Genomic DNA, 16,395 nt, shown 5'->3' with positions numbered 1-16,395 from the left:
CCTCCCTCATCCCTTCCCTATCTCTGTAACCGCTACACTCCCTGTCCTCCTGTTCAAACCCCTCCCACAACCCCTCCCTATCTCTGTAACCCTACACTCCCCGTCCTCCTGTTCAAACCCCTCCCTCACCCTCTCCCTATCTCTGTAACCCCTACACTCCCCGTCCTCCTGTTCAAACCCCTCCCTATCTCTGTAACCCCTACACTCCCCGTCCTCCTGTTCAAACCCCTCCCTCACCCCCTCCCTATCTCTGTAAACCGTACACTCCCCGTCCTCCTGTTCAAACCCCTCCCTCATCCCCTCCCTATCTCTGTAACCCTACACTCCCCGTCCTCCTGTTCAAACCACTCCCTCACACCCTCCCTATCTCTGTAACCCCTACACTCCCCGTTCTCCTGTTCAAACCCCTCCCTCACCCCCTCCCTATCTCTGTAACCCCTACACTCCCCGTCCTCCTGTTCAAACCACTCCCTATCTCTGTAACCCCTACACTCCCCGTCCTCCTGTTCAAACCCCTCCCTATCTCTGTAACCCCTACAGACCCTGTCCTCCTGTTCAAACCCCTCCCTCACCCCCTCCCTATCTCTGTAACCCCTACACTCCCTGTCCTCCTGTTCAAACCCCTCCCTCACCCCCTCCCTATCTCTGTAACCTCTACACTCCCCGTCCTCCTGTTCAACCCCATCCCTCACCCCCTCCCTATCTCTGTAACCCCTACAGACCCTGTCCTCCTGTTCAAACCCCTCCCTATCTCTGTAACCCCTACACTCCCCGTTCTCCTGTTCAAACCCCTCCCTCACCCCTCCCTATCTCTGTAACCCCTACACTCCCCGTCCTCCTGTTCAAACCCCTCCCTATCTCTGTAACCCCTACACTCCCCGTCCTCCTGTTCAAACCCCTCCCTATCTCTGTAACCCCTACACTCCCCGTCCTCCTGTTCAAACCCCTCCCTCACCCCCTCCCTATCTCTGTAAACCGTACACTCCCCGTCCTCCTGTTCAAACCCCTCCCTCATCCCCTCCCTATCTCTGTAACCCTACACTCCCCGTCCTCCTGTTCAAACCACTCCCTCACACCCTCCCTATCTCTGTAACCCCTACACTCCCCGTTCTCCTGTTCAAACCCCTCCCTCACCCCCTCCCTATCTCTGTAACCCCTACACTCCCCGTCCTCCTGTTCAAACCACTCCCTATCTCTGTAACCCCTACACTCCCCGTCCTCCTGTTCAAACCCCTCCCTATCTCTGTAACCCCTACAGACCCTGTCCTCCTGTTCAAACCCCTCCCTCACCCCCTCCCTATCTCTGTAACCCCTACACTCCCTGTCCTCCTGTTCAAACCCCTCCCTCACCCCCTCCCTATCTCTGTAACCTCTACACTCCCCGTCCTCCTGTTCAACCCCATCCCTCACCCCCTCCCTATCTCTGTAACCCCTACACTCCCCGTCCTCCTGTTCAAACCCCTCCCTCACCCCCTCCCTATCTCTGTAACCCCTACACTCCCTGTCCTCCTGTTCAAACACCTCCCTCACCTCCTCCCTATCTCTGTAACCCTACACTCCCAATCCTCCTGTTCAAACCCCTCCCTCACCCCCTCCCTATCTCTGTAACCCCTACACTCCCCTTCCTCCTGTTCAAACCCATCCCTCACCCCCTCCCTATCTCTGTAACCCCTACACTCCCCGTCCTCCTGTTCAAACCCCTCCCTCACCCCCTCCCTATCTCTGTAACCCCTACACTCCCCGTCCTCCTGTTCAAACCCCTCCCTCACCCCCTCCCTATCTCTGTAACCCCTACAGACCCTGTCCTCCTGTTCAAACCCCTCCCTATCTCTGTAACCCCTACACTCTTCATCCTCCTGTTCAAACCACTCCCTCACCCCCTCCCTATCTCTGTAACCCCTACACTCCCCATCCTCCTGTTCAAACCCCTCCCTCACGCCTCGCCCCTCCCCTCCCAGTGTCGACCCAGAGACCAGACAGTTAATGTTGACACTTTATTTTGTTATGGAGCTCGATCTGTGCATCTTGTCCCCGCAGACGTTCGGAGTCCAGGGCGAGGGAAGAGTCTGTTGGTGGGGAAGTAGGGTGTCAGTGGTAGGAGGGGATGTCGAGGATCCTTCTCTCTTCCTTGTGATGCCTCGGATTTGTGTTGTGGGGGGAGGGGGCTATTGTTCACCCCTCCCCTGACAGAACCGAGAACCTCGGTTCCTGGCGTCACACACAGGCCCCCGTGGGCCGTCCCGTGGGGAAGGGACACTCGCTCCCGGCTCCTGGTGGTGGGCCTTTGGCCAAAGAGAAGGATGGGGGCAAGGGGGGCGGGAGGGAGGGGGAGGGGAGGGTGGAGTCTGTTCCCGGGGCTGAGTCCTCAGCTGGCGGTGGGCAATAGGAACCCGGCGGTACACTCGGACTTGTTCTTCCCCTCCCCTCAGGGGGACGGAGTGGGGGGAGGTGACGGGGAGGCGACCCCGGGGAAGCGTCCCCTCAGAGTGAGGGAGCACCCGGTGGACACACCCACCGTCCCAGAGTCGACCTCCCTCCTCACCCGGATGAGGAGTGTGGGAAGAGGATGAATCCTCTTCCTCAGAGGTGGGAGGGTGGGATCCCGATGGGAGAGTGGGAGGGTGTGGGGGCGAGGCTGAGGAGGGGGAGGGGAGGGGCAACCGGCTGGTAGGAAGTGTGGTTCCCTCATGGGGAGGGACAGCCCGATGGAGGCGGGGGTTGGGGACCAGGTGGTTGGTGGGCGGAGGAGTGTATTCCTCACCCGACCCTTCCTGCTCACTCTCTTCCTCCTCGCCCACAGAGGTAGGAGGGCGGGAATCCTGCTGGACGACGGAGGGGCAGGGGGAAGGGGAGGATGAAGGAGAGGGGGAGGTGGACTCTGAGGAGGCAAGGGACTGGGAGGGGACAGACGAGACGAGGGAAGGTGTGGGCCGGGAGATGAGGGAGGGGGTGGGGCGGGTGGAGGCGAGGGAGTAGGAACGCCGGGAGATGAGGCTGGGTGCGGTATGGGTAGAGTCGAGGGAGAGGGAGGGATGGTGAGAGACGAGGGAGTTGGTGGCACGAGAGCGGAGGGATGGGGAAGGGTGGGAGGAGCGGTAGGAGGGGGAGGTGTGGTAATCCCGAGGGTAGTGAGGAAGAGAGGGGGTGGGGGAGGGCGGGTCCGTCTCCATCTCCTCCTGGTCGCTGCCTCCATTGTAGGCCACACTGCCGAGTGAGGTGGGGGGGCTCACGGAGCCACAGGGAGGGGCAGGCTGCCCCTGGGAGGCAGGGGGGCAGAGGCGAGTGTGGGGGAGGGAGCGAGAGTCGCCTCTCAGCCCCTTTTTGGGCTCTGCCTCCTCGGGGTCGGCGAGGGAGGGTGTTGGGGTGGGCGTCCCCCGCGGTGGATCTCCTCCACTCAGGCCGCGGCTCGCCTGGGGCAAAGGGGAGGGGCAGGGGGAGAGGCAGGAGGGCAGCGAGGGAGGGACTGGCGCAGGCTCGCCTGAGGGTAGAGGAGGAAGAGAGAGTAGGGGGAGGGAGGGGAGTGAGAAGGGAAGGGATGGGATGGAGGTAGGGAGGAGAGAGAAAGCGAAACATGATTCAGTTTGTGTCATGGTAGAAGACAACCCCCCCCCCCACTCTCGACCCCCTGAACACACCCTTGATCTACCTACACCACTCCCCTACACCAAAACCAGCCCTCGACACGCACCCCCTTCCCAGGATACAAGAGCTTCGGACGAGACCGATGTGCGGGGCCACGAGGCCGCACAGGATCAGGGAAAAGTTGCAGGAAGTTGTGAACTCAGCACTGGCCTCCCCAGCATCGAGCACACCTTCGAAAGGTGATGCCTCGAAAAGTCAGCATCCGTCACTGCGGACGCCCCTCACCCAGGACCAGCCCTCGTCTCATTGCTGCCTCACGGAGGGGGGACAGGAGTCTGAAGACACACACTCAATGATTCAGAAACAGCTTCATCCCCTCCGCCATCAGATTTCTGAATGGACAGTGAACCTGTGAATCCTTACTCAGTATTTTCCCTCTCTTTTTCCTCTAATTATTTAATTTATTTTATATATACTTACTGTAATTTGTAGTGTTTAATAGCTGGTATTGCAATGTCATTCAGCCACAAAACAACAATTTTGAACATATACTGGTGATATTAAATCCAATTCTGACTTTTTAACTGAATCTGAGATCAATCGAATCCTTTCCTCTCACATAACCCTCCTCTTTTCAATCTTCCAGTGTCTCTCTGAAACTTTCTCAAATACCCGATGTGTCAGCCTCTGGGAGCACATTCCACACACCCAGCACGGTTGTATTTTCAAAAAATCTACCTGTTCTTTCCTCCAAACACCTGAAAATTTTGCCCCCTTGTATTGGCCATTTTTGCCCCGGGAAAAGGTCTCGGGCTGTCCACTCTGTCTCTGCCTCTGATCATCTTGTACACGTCTGTCAAGTCACCTCTCATCCTCCTTCAACCCAGACAGAGAAGCCCCAGCTCACTCAAATTTTCCTCATTAGACACACTCTCTAATCTGGGCAGTATCCTGGTAAATCTCCTCTTCACTCTCTCGAAAGCTCCCACATCCTCCCTGTAAGGAAGTGACCAGAACTGAGCACAAAACTCCAAGTGTTTTCCAGTCAGAGTTTTGTCGAGCTGCAACATCATCTCGTGGCTCTGGTCTGATGAAGCCCAACACACCAAACAGCTTCTTAGCCACCCCATCATCTAGCACTGCAATTTTCAGGGCTCTACGCATGAGGACCCAACATCCCTCTGTTCCTTCACGCTGCTAAGAGTCCTGCCTTCAGATTTGACCTTCCAGAGTGAATCACTTCACACTTTTCCAGCTTGAACTCCATCTGCCTCTTCTCAGCCCAGCTCTGCATCCTGTCAATGTCCTGTTGTAACCGACGACAACCTTCTACACTGACCACAACACCAACTTTCCATGAACCTCACACCCGATCACACCACACGATCTCAGTGAGCTGGCAGACAACATGAAATGAGGTGACATTGGTGGCGAAGATTAATATTGTGGATGACTGGGGAGCTGTGTAATTCAGGGAGGGCAAATGGATCTCAGTCCACAGACTCCTGAGGTCCTACGTCTGACACCGCTCCTGTACTGACCGCTGAGGTCCCACGTCTGACACCCCTCCTGTACTGACCCCTGAGGTCCCATGTCTGACATCTCTCCTGTACTGACCCCTGAGGTCCTACGTTTAACACCTCTCCTGTACTGACCCCTGAGATCCCACATCTGACACCTCTCCTGTACTGACCCCTGAGGTCCTACGTCTGACACCTCTCCTGTACTGACCCCTGAGGTCCCACGTCTAACACCTCTCCTGTACTGACCCCTGAGGTCCGTTGACACCTCCCCTGTTCTGCCCCTTGAACACAGCGATCTGCACACCCCTCCAAATCTCTTGCCGTACAATTGGCATCAGCACAGCAGCACCTCTACTTCCTGCAGAGGTTTGGCATGGCATCTAAAACTTTGACAAAGTTTTACAGATGTGTGGTGGAGAGTGACAAAGTTTTACAGATGTGTGGTGGAGAGTGACAGTTTTACAGATGAGTGGTGGAGAGTGACAACGTTTTACAGATGTGTGGTGGAGAGTGACAACGTTTTACAGATGTGTGGTGGTGATTGTGCTGATTGGCTGCGTTACAGCCTGGTATGGAAACACCAATGTCTTTGAGTGGAAAATCCTCCAACAGGTAGTGGATTTGGCCCAGTACATCAGGGGCAAAACCCTCCCAACCATTCAGCACATCTACAGGAAAGATTGCTGTAGGAAAGCAGCATCCATCATCAGAGATCCCCACCACCCAGGCCAGGCTCTCTTCTCACTGCTGCCATCAGGTAGAAGGTACAGGAGCCTCAGGACTCGCACCTCCAGGTTCAAGAACAGTTACTACCCCTCAACCATCAGGCTCTCGAACAAAAAGGGATAGCTACACTCACTTGCCTCATCATTGAAATGTTTCTACAACCAATGATCTCACGTTAGGAACTCTTTATCTCATTATTTCATTATTTATTTCTGATTTTTTTTTTTTTGCATTTGTTGTCTTCTGCTCTCTGGTTGATCTTTCATTGGGTTATAGTTACTATTCCATAGATTTGTTCAGTATGCCCACAGGAAAACAAATCTCAGGGTTGTAGACAGTGAGATATATATACTTTGTACTGCTCCCAAAAAATTCCACTATTCAACCTTCCTGTCCTCCTCCCCCACCCCCCCACCCCACTGCTCCACTGTGGGAGAGGGTTCTCTAACAGAGGGATATATCAGTTGTCCCAAACAAGAGAAAATCTGCAGATGCTGGAAATCCAAAGCAAAACACACACAATGCGGGAGGAACTCAGCAGACCAGGCAGCATCTATACAGTCGACGGTTTGAGCCGAGACCCTTCAACAGGACTGAACTTCTGTCCCGCTGAAACATCGACTGTTCTCTTTTCCACAGACGCTGCCTGGCCTGCTGAGTTCCTCCAGCATTTTGTGTGACACACCCGTTGTACCTGTTGAGGAATCTCAGAGAGAGATCTCTTGATTTAACACCTTGAGGGAGTGGAACCTCAAGGGGAGGGATGAGGAATCTCGTGGAGGACTGATGTGATCAGCTGCATTTACGCCCCCCTCCACCTCCCCAGGACTTACCTGCTGCGGCTCCCATAAGGAGCGAGGACTCCAGCCTCAGGAATCCCCTACCTGCGGAGGAACACAGACCCTCTGTCAGTGTATGACTCCCTCACCAACCCCTTGCCAAGGGAGGGAGTGTGCCTCACAAACTCACACAGACCCCTCGCTTGTTTGTAAAACCTCCAACTCACTCACTCCCTCTTACAACCCTCTGTCATTCCCTCTCATTTCCACCGTTCCTCATCTGCGCTCTCTCTCTCTCTGTAGTGAGTGTCTATGGATAGCATTCCCGTCTCCATCTCCCCCCCACTTCTCACTATCGTTCACTTCCTCTATTTCCCTTTCTCCCTCTCATTTTCCCTTTCTCCCTTCCCCCTCTATTCTCCCCTCTCCCTCTCTCTCCCTTTCCCATTCTCCCTCTCACTCTTCATCCCCTGTCTCTTCCACATTCTTCCTCTCTTCCTTCCTCTCCCTCTCCATTCCCCCTCTCCCTCTCCCCATTCTTTCTCCCTCCCCTCTATTTCTACCCCATTCTCACTCCCCTCTATATCTCTCTCTCACCATTCTCCCTCCCCTCTCTCTCTCTCTTTACCCCATTCTGCCTCTCCGCCCCCCAGGACAGAGGGAAATGGTGATGGATCCACGGTGCAGATTTTGCCCTTTCACCATGACGTTGCTTCCAAGTCAACACTCACGTTCTCTCTGGACCATCTTGCGTTTATAACCAATGGCTGCAATCGGGAACTTGGAATAAACCTGTAGAAAGAAGAGTCACAGGTCACAAAGAGAGCTGGAACTCACTCACTCTCTCTCTCTCTCTCTCAGTCTCTCTCTCTCTCTCTCTCTCTCTCTCTCTCTCTCTCTCTCTCTCTCACACACAGTCGGAGAGGGGAGGGTGAGGGTGTGGGGGGAAGGGGAGGGGAGAATGGGTAATCTGGGGGGTGTTGACTATTGAAGACTCTCACCGTGAGAATGGTGTTAATGATGATGATAACGAGGATAACAGAGCCAAAGGAAGCGAGGAGGATCTGCCCGAGGTACTCGCAGCATTCTGCTCCCTCTGACACCCTCGAACAGGGGTTCCCTGCCTCACCCACCACTACGTTTCTCCACGACAGGAGTAGAGCCATTGGGAGGAGGGGGTGAGAGCCCTGTTGAGGCTTCTCCTCCTCCTCTGTCACAATCCTGAGGTGCTCTCTCTCCTCTCCGACTCTCTCACTCACGGTCTCAACGGCCTCTCTCTCCTCCTGCCTTTGCTCGCTCTCTCAGTCACGGGCTTGAGGCTCTCTCAGTCCTGATGTTCTGTCTCTCCACCTCCCGTCTCCCTCTCCCTCACTTTCCCTCACAGGTCTCGATGCTCTCTTTCCCCACAGCAGACCCTCTCTTCCGTTCCCTCTCTCTCTGTCTCTGACCCGACTGAGGTGGGGTCTGACCCTGGCAGGGTCCAGGCAATGTCTGCCCTTCCCCCGTCCCCTCAGGGCCCTCACTGACAGGGAGGCATTGTGACCCGGGCCAGACTGGGGAGGGTTGTTTGTGATGTGGGTGAGGGGTGGGAGGAGGGGCGTGGGGGAGGGAGGGGAGGGGGAGGAGGTATTTGGGGAGGAGAGGAAGAGCGGATGGGCTCGGGGGAGGAGGAGCACAAGGTAGTGGAGGGAATGGGAGAGGGGAAGGAAAGGAGGGAGGGGAGAAACATAGAAAACCTACAGCACAATACAGGCCCTTCGGCCCACAAAGTTGTGCTGAACGTGTCCCTACCTTAGAAATCACTAGGCTTACCTATAGCCCTCTATTTCACTAAGCTCCATGTACCTATCTAAAAGTCTCTTAAAAGACCCTATCGTATCCACCTCCACCACCGTTACCAGCAGCCCATTCCACACACTCACCACTCTCTGAGTAAAAAACTTACCCCCGACATCTCCTCTGTACCTACTCCCAGCACCTTAAACCTGTGTCCTCTTGACAGTGAGTAGAGGAACTGTATGAGGTGGAGGGTAACTGCGTGGCTGAGTGATTGGAGCAGTGGGCAGGGATTCAGATTTCTGAATAATTGGGATCTCTTTTGGGGCAGGCGTGACCTGTACAAAAAGGACGGGTTGCATTTGAATCCCAGCGGGACCAATATCCTGACAGGGAGGTTTGCTAAGGCTATTGGGGAGAGTTTAAACTAGAATTGCTTGGGGGGGGGGGGAACCGAACTGAAGAGATGGAGGAAGGGGCGGTTGGCTCACAAATAGAGAAAGCTTGGAGACAGTGCGAGAGGGAGGATAGGCAGGTGATAGAGAAGAGATGTGCTCAGACTGATGGTTTGTGATGTGTCTATTTTAATGCAAGGAGTATTCTGAACAAAGCAGATGAGCTTAGAGCATGGATCAGTACTTGGAGCTACAATGTTGTGGCCATTACAGAGACTTGGATGGCTCAGGGGCAGGAATGGTTACTTCAAGTACCGGGCTTTAGATATTTCACAAAGGACAGGGAGGGAGGCAAAAGAGGTGGGGGATGGCACTGCTGATCAGAGATAGTGTCATGGCTGCAGAAAAGGAGAAAGACATGGAGGGATTGTCCACGGAGTCTCTGTGGATGGAGTTAGAAACAGGAAGGGGTCAATAACTCTACTGGGTGTTTTTTCTCTTTCAATCTTTTTATTAATATTTAGAATATTATGAATGAGATACAATTCAAATAATGGTAAGGGATTACAAATATATAGACTCCCATTATACATAAAGAAATACATAAACAATGAATACAGCATAAGTAAGTTTCCCAAAACATAAACCATATAGTATATATATGAACAAGGTAAGTTTAGATATTCCATAATATATAGTATAAAAAAGAGAAAAAAAAATCTATCTAAGAAAGTTAGCTAATCTACTAATCTAGTATCAAGAAAAAGAAAAAAAAAACAAAGAAGAAAAAAAAATAAAAAAAACTTTTAAAAAAGAGAAAAAAAAAAGGGCTGTTCATAGTATCTCACGAGCATACATAAACATCAATGACGTCAACTCCGATCCTCTCAACATACATACGATTAAAGCTGAAAAAAAACTGATAAGCCTGGCACAGGGCCATTACATCATATGAAAATATTGAATAAATGGTCTCCATATCTTTTCAAATTTAATAGAAGTATCAAATACAGCACTTCTAATTTTTTCTAAATTTAGACATAACATAGTTTGAGAAAGCCAATGAAATACCGTGGGAGGATTAATTTCCCTCCAATTCAACAAAATAGATCTTCTAGCCATCAAAGTGAGAAAAGCAATCATTCGACAGGCGGAAGGAGATAAGTGAAGTAAGTCCATCATCGGTAAACCAAAAATTGCGGTAATAGGATGGGGTTGTAAATCAATGTTCAATACCGCCGAAATAATATCAAAAATATCTTTCCAATATTTTCTCAAAAGTGGACATGACCAAAACATATGAGTTAAAGAAGCGATTTCTAATTGACATCTGTCACAAATAGGGTTTATATGAGAATAAAAATGAGCTAATTTATCCTTGGACATATGGGCCCTATGTACAACCTTAAATTGTAATAATGAATGTTTGGCACATATAGATGATGTATTAACTAATTTAAGAATTCTATCCCAATTCTCAATAGGAATAATAAGATTAAGTTCTCTTTCCCAATCATTTTTGGTCTTATCAAAGGGCACTGAACGTATCTTCATAATTTTATTATAAAGTTTTGATATAAGCCCTTTTTGAAAAGGGTTTAATTCAAACAAACTTTCCAAAGTATCTGAAGACAGAGAATTTGGGAACGAAGGAAGTACCGTACTTAAAAAATGCCTAACCTGTAAGTATCTAAAAAAATGAAATCTAGGCAAATTATATTTATTAGCTAGTTGCTCAAAGGACATAAAACAGTTGTCCAAAAATAAGTCGGAAAATCTTAATAATCCCTTAGTTTTCCAAGCCAAAAAAGCATGATCTATAATTGAGGGGTGGAAAAAACAATTAGATACAATAGGACTATTTAACACGAATTGAGTCAACCCGAAAAATTTCCGAAATTGAAACCATATACGTAAGGTATATTTAACTATCGGGTTGTCAATTCGCTTCGGCAATTTAGAAAGAGCAAAAGGGAGAGATGTCCCTAAGATAGAACCCAGAGCATAAGCAGAAACCGATTTGGTTTCCAAACTCACCCAATGGGGGCCAAAAGGACCATCCCATTCTTTCAACCAACATATCAAATATCTAATATTAACTGCCCAATAATAAAATCTGAAATTAGGTAATGCCAACCCACCATCCTTCTTTGTCTTCTGTAAGTATATTTTACCTAACCTGGGATTTTTATTCTGCCATATATATGAAGAAATTTTTGAATCAACATTAGTAAAAAAGGATTTCGGAATAAAAATTGGTACCCGCTTGAAAAACATATAAAAATTTAGGTAAAATAACCATCTTAATAGCATTAATCCTACATATCAGAGATAAAGATAATGGTGACCACTTAGTAAACAAACCTTTAATCTGATCAATTAAGGGTAAAAAATTAAACCGAAATAATTCTTTATGGTTTTTGGTAATTTTAATCCCTAAATAAGTAAAAGAATCATTAGCTAATTTAAAAGGTAAAATACCATAATTTGGGACCTGTCTATTCAAAGGAAACAATTCACTCTTATTAAGATTTAACTTATACCCAGAAAACTCACTAAATTGAGCCAACAATGATAAGACTGCTGGAATAGATATCTCAGGATTAGAGATGAATAATAATAAATCGTCTGCATATAAAGATACCTTATGAATATCTGTTCCACGATTAATACCCAAAATATCCTGTGATTCTCTGATGGCAATTGCCAAAGGTTCTAAAGCGATGTTAAATAGTAATGGACTAAGAGGACAACCTTGTCTAGTGCCCCGAAATAAACGAAAAAATTGAGATCTTTGATTATTAGTAAACACCGAGGCTACTGGAGTTTGATATATCAGTTTAATCCAAGAAATGAAGGTCGGACTGAAATTAAACTTCTCCAACACATAAAATAAGTAAGGCCATTCAACTCTATCAAATGCTTTTTCTGCATCTAATGATATAACACATTCTGAAGTATTATGTGAAGGAGTATAAACAATATTCAATAATCTCCTAACATTGAAAAAAGAATAGCGATTTTTAATAAAACCGGTTTGGTCTTCCGAAATAATTTGGGGTAATACCTTCTCCAACCTAGAAGCCAGCAACTTGGAAAAAATCTTAGAATCCACATTCAATAAAGATATTGGTCTGTAGGATGCACAATCAGTAGGGTCTTTATCTTTCTTCAGTATTAAAGAAATGGAAGCTCTATAAAAAGATTGTGGCAACTTCCCCAATCTAATTGCTTCTTCAAAAACCTTGCATAGCCAAGGAGATAGAGTATCAGAAAAACATTTAAAAAATTCTACTGTATACCCATCTGGACCTGGTGCTTTCCCAGAATTCATTGAGGAAATAACCCCTTTAATTTCCGCATCCGTAAACGGAGTATCTATTACTGAAAGATCATCAGATGATAGTTTTGGAAAATTCAATTTCCCGAGAAAATCACACATGGTATTATGATCCTGAGGGAATTCAGATTTATACAGGGAGGTATAAAAGTCTTGAAAAGACTTATTTATGTCATCATGGTTAACTGTCAAATCCCCATTCTGCTGTCGAACCTTAGTAATCTGGCGTTTAACTGAAACATTCTTCAGCTGACTAGCTAACAGTTTTCCTGATTTATCACTATGTATATAGAAATCAGATCTGGTTTTCATTAATTGATTTTCTATCGGAGATGTAAGTAATAAACTATGTTCCATTTGAAGTTCAACCCTTTGTTTATAAAGTTCCATGCTAGGAGTAGTCGAATATTTCTTGTCAATCTCTTTAATTTTATCAACCAGTAAAAGAGTTTCCTTCTTAATGCGTTTTCTCAGACCAGCAGAATACGAGATAATCTGTCCACGTATATACGCTTTTAAAGTGTCCCAAAGTGTTCCGCATGAGATATCCTCCGTGGAATTAGTTGAAAAGAAGAAATCAATCTGTTCCTTCATAAATTTAATAAAGTCCGGTTCTTGCAATAAGGTAGAGTCAAATCGCCATTGTCTAGCATTTAAAGCTGTATCCGTAAGATTAATAGAAAGTTTTAATGGAGCATGGTCAGAAATAGCTATAATATCATAATTACAACCAATTACCGATGGAATAAAACAAGAGTCAATAAAAAAATAATCAATTCTCGAATAGGAGTGATAAACATGTGAGAAAAAAGAAAACTCTTTGTCATTAGGATGACGAAATCTCCAAATATCAAAAACTCCATTATCAGTCAAAAAGGAGTTAATACAAGTGGCCGACTTATTGGGTAGAGTCTGAATAGGTGTAGATTTGTCCATCAAAGGAATTAAACAACAATTAAAGTCACCACCCATTATTAACTTATATTCATTTAAATTAGGTAAAAAAGTAAATAAGGACTTAAAAAAGTCAGGACAATCCACATTCGGGGCATAAACATTAACCATAGCAACCTTTTTATTACCGAGTAAACCCGTAATTAACAAAAATCTACCATTCGGATCCGAAAGGATATCGTGTTGAACAAATGCAATAGAGGAGTCAATAAAAATTGAAACTCCCTTAACTTTGGCATTCGAATTCGAATGATACTGTTGACCCCGCCAAGACCTAAAAAAGCGATATTTGTCCTCCTTCCTCACATGAGTTTCTTGTACAAAAATAATATGAGCATTAAGTCTTTGGAATACTTTGAAAATCTTCTTTCATTTAATCGGATGGTTTAAATGGGTGTTTTTTATAGGCCACCCAATAGTAACAGGGACATCGAGAAGCAGATAGGGAGACAGGTTATGGAGACGTGTAATGATAACAGGGTTGTTGTGATGAGGGATTTTAATTTCCCGAATGTCGATTGGCATCTCCCTAGAGCAAGGGGTTTAGATGGGGTGGAGTTTGTTAGGTGTGTTCAAGAAGGATTCCTGACACAATATGTAGATAAGCTTATAAGAGGAGAGGTGGTTCTTGATCTGCTATTGGGTAAAGAGCCTGGTCAGGTGTCAGATCTCTCAGTGGGAGAGCATTTTGGAGACTGTGATCACAATTCTATCTCCATTACCAGAACATTGGAGCGGGATGGGGACAGACAAGTTAGGAAAGTGTTTAATTGGAATAAGGGGAAATATGAAAATATCAGGCAGGAACTTTGTAGCACAAATTGGGAACAGATGTTCTCAGGGAAATGTACGGAAGAAATGTGGGAAATGACCAGGGAATATTGTGTAGATACGTCCCAATGAGACAGGGAAAGGATGGTAGGGTACAGGAACTGTGGTGTACAAAAGCTGTTGAAAACTTAATCAAGAAGAAAGGAAAAGCTTACAAAAGATTCAAAAAACTAAGTACTGATAGAGATCTAGAAGATTATAAGGCTAGCAGGAAGGAACTTAAGATTGAAATGAGGAGAGCCAGAAGGGACCATGAGAAGGCCTTGGTGAGCAGAATTGAGGAAAACCCCAAGACATTCTACAGTATGTGAAGAGCACGAGGATAAGACATGAGAGAATTGGACCAATCAAGTGTGACAGTGGAAAAGTGTGCATGGAACTGGAGGAGATAGCAGAGGTACTTAATGAATACTTTGCTTCAGTATTCACTATGGAAAAGGATCTTGACGATTGTAGGGATGACTTACAGTGGACTGAAAAGCTTGAGCATATAGATGTTAAGAAAGAAGATGTGCTGGAGCTTTTGAAAAGCATCGATTTGAATGAGTCTCTGGGACCGGATGAGATGTACCCCAGGGTACTGAGGGAGGTGAGGGAGGAGATTGCTGAGCCTCTGGCAATGATCTTTGTATCATCAGTGGGAAAGAGGGAGGTTCCGGAGGATTGGAGAGTTGCAGATGTTGTTCCCTTATTAAAGAAAGGGAGTAGAGAGCCCAGGAAATTATAGACCGGTGAGTCTTACTTCAGTGGTTGGTAAGTTGATGGAAAAGATCACGAGAGGCAGGATTTATGAACATTTAGAGAGGTATAATATGATTAGGAATAGTCAGCATGGCTTTGTGAAAGGCAGGTTGTGCCTAATGAGCCTGATTGAACTTTTTGAGGATGTGACTAAACACATTGATGAAGGTTGAGCAGTAGATGTAGTGTATATACAAGGCATTTGACAAGGTACCCCATGCAAGGCTTATTGAGAAAGTTAGGAGGCATGGGATCCAAGGGGACATTGCTTTGTGGATCCAGAACTGGCTTGCTCACAGAAGGCAAAGAGTGGTCGTAGACGGTTTATATTCTGCATGGAGGTCGGTGAACAGTTGTGTGCCTCAGGGATCTGTTCTGGGACCCCCTGCTCTTCTCCATGATTTTTATAAATGACCTGGATGAGGAAGTGGAGGGATGGCTAGTATATTTGCTGATGACACAAAGGTTAGGGCTGTTGTACATAGTGTGGAGGGCTGTCAGAGGTTACAGCGGGACATTGATAGGATGCAAAACTGGGCTGAGAAGTGGCAGATGGAGTTCAACCCAGATAAGTGTGAGGTGGTTTATTTTGGAAGGTCAAATATGATGACAAAGTATAGTACTAATGGGAAGACTCTTGGCAGTGTGGAGGATCAGAGGGATCTTGGGGTCCGAGTCCATAGGACGCTCAAAGCAGCTGCGCAGGTTGACTCTGTGGTTTAGAAGGCCACATTGGCCTTCAACAACCATGAGATTGAGTTAAGGGGCCGAGAGGTGATATTGCAGCTATAAAGGACCCTGGTCAGACCCCACTTGGAGTACTGTGCTCAATTCTGGTCAGCTCACTACAGGAACAATGTGGAAACTATAGAAAGGGTGCAGAAGAGATTTACAAGGATGTTGCCTGGATTGGAGAGCATGCCTTATGAGAATAGGTTGTGTGAACTTGGCCTTTTCTCCTTGGAGCAACGGAGGATGAGAGGTGACCTGAGAGAGGTGTATAAGATGATGAGAGGCATTGATCGTGTGGATAGTCAGAGGCTTTTCCCCGGGGCTGAAATGGCTAACACAATAGGGCGCAGTTTTAAGGTGCTTGGAAGTAGGTACAGAGGAGATGTTTCTAAGCTGCTGTAAAAAGCCTTCTTGTTAGCCTTCTCTCTTGCGATCTGATTTTCCCAATCCCCTTGCATATTGAAGTCCCCATTACGATTGTGACATTACCCTTATTATATGCCTTTTCCAGCTCCCTTTGCAATCTCAACCCCACATCTTGGCTACTATTTGGAGGCCTGTATATGATTCCCTTCACTGATTTTGTCACTCTTGCAGTTTCTTAACTCCACCCACAAAGACTCAGCATTCTCTGACCCGCTGTCACCTCTTTCCAAAGATGTAATTCCACCTCTTACCAACGGAGCCACACCTCCGCCTTTGCCTTCCCGTCTGTCCTTTCCATCCTCTGATGTTACGCTCCCGACTCTGGCCTTCTTTCAGCCGCGACTCAGTGACGCCCACGATGTCAGACTGACCCGTGTCCCATGGCGTCACGAGTTCTTCCGGCTCATTCTGAATGCTTCGTGCTCCTTCAGTCCTGCATTCTTCACCCTTCGAATTTTGCCTTCGTGGTTCAATTTAACTCATTGTGCTGTCTGCATTTAGAAACACAGAAATCCTACAGCACAATACAGGCCCTTCAGCCCGCAAAGCTCTGCCGAAGATGTCCTCACCGTAGAAATTACCGAGGATTG

At 47.3% G+C, this 16,395-nt stretch overlaps 1 protein-coding gene across 1 annotated transcript; it reads right to left on the bottom strand.

Moving 5' to 3' along the window:
* Positions 1-1,980: 1,980 nt before the first annotated feature.
* Positions 1,981-16,167, bottom strand: LOC140715690 (uncharacterized). Its single transcript, XM_073028059.1, has 5 exons — positions 16,057-16,167; positions 7,342-7,402; positions 6,665-6,715; positions 2,543-3,478; positions 1,981-2,066 (listed from the first exon to the last, which is right to left on the bottom strand). Exons 2-5 carry the CDS (start codon positions 7,355-7,357, stop codon positions 1,981-1,983), a joined length of 1,089 nt encoding a protein of 362 aa, XP_072884160.1. The 5' UTR covers positions 7,358-7,402; positions 16,057-16,167.
* Positions 16,168-16,395: the final 228 nt, after the last annotated feature.

This window comes from Hemitrygon akajei, chromosome 24, assembly GCF_048418815.1.
Source record: "Hemitrygon akajei chromosome 24, sHemAka1.3, whole genome shotgun sequence".
Lineage (NCBI taxonomy): Eukaryota > Metazoa > Chordata > Chondrichthyes > Myliobatiformes > Dasyatidae > Hemitrygon > Hemitrygon akajei.
This window is presented reverse-complemented; position numbering and strand designations above follow the sequence as displayed.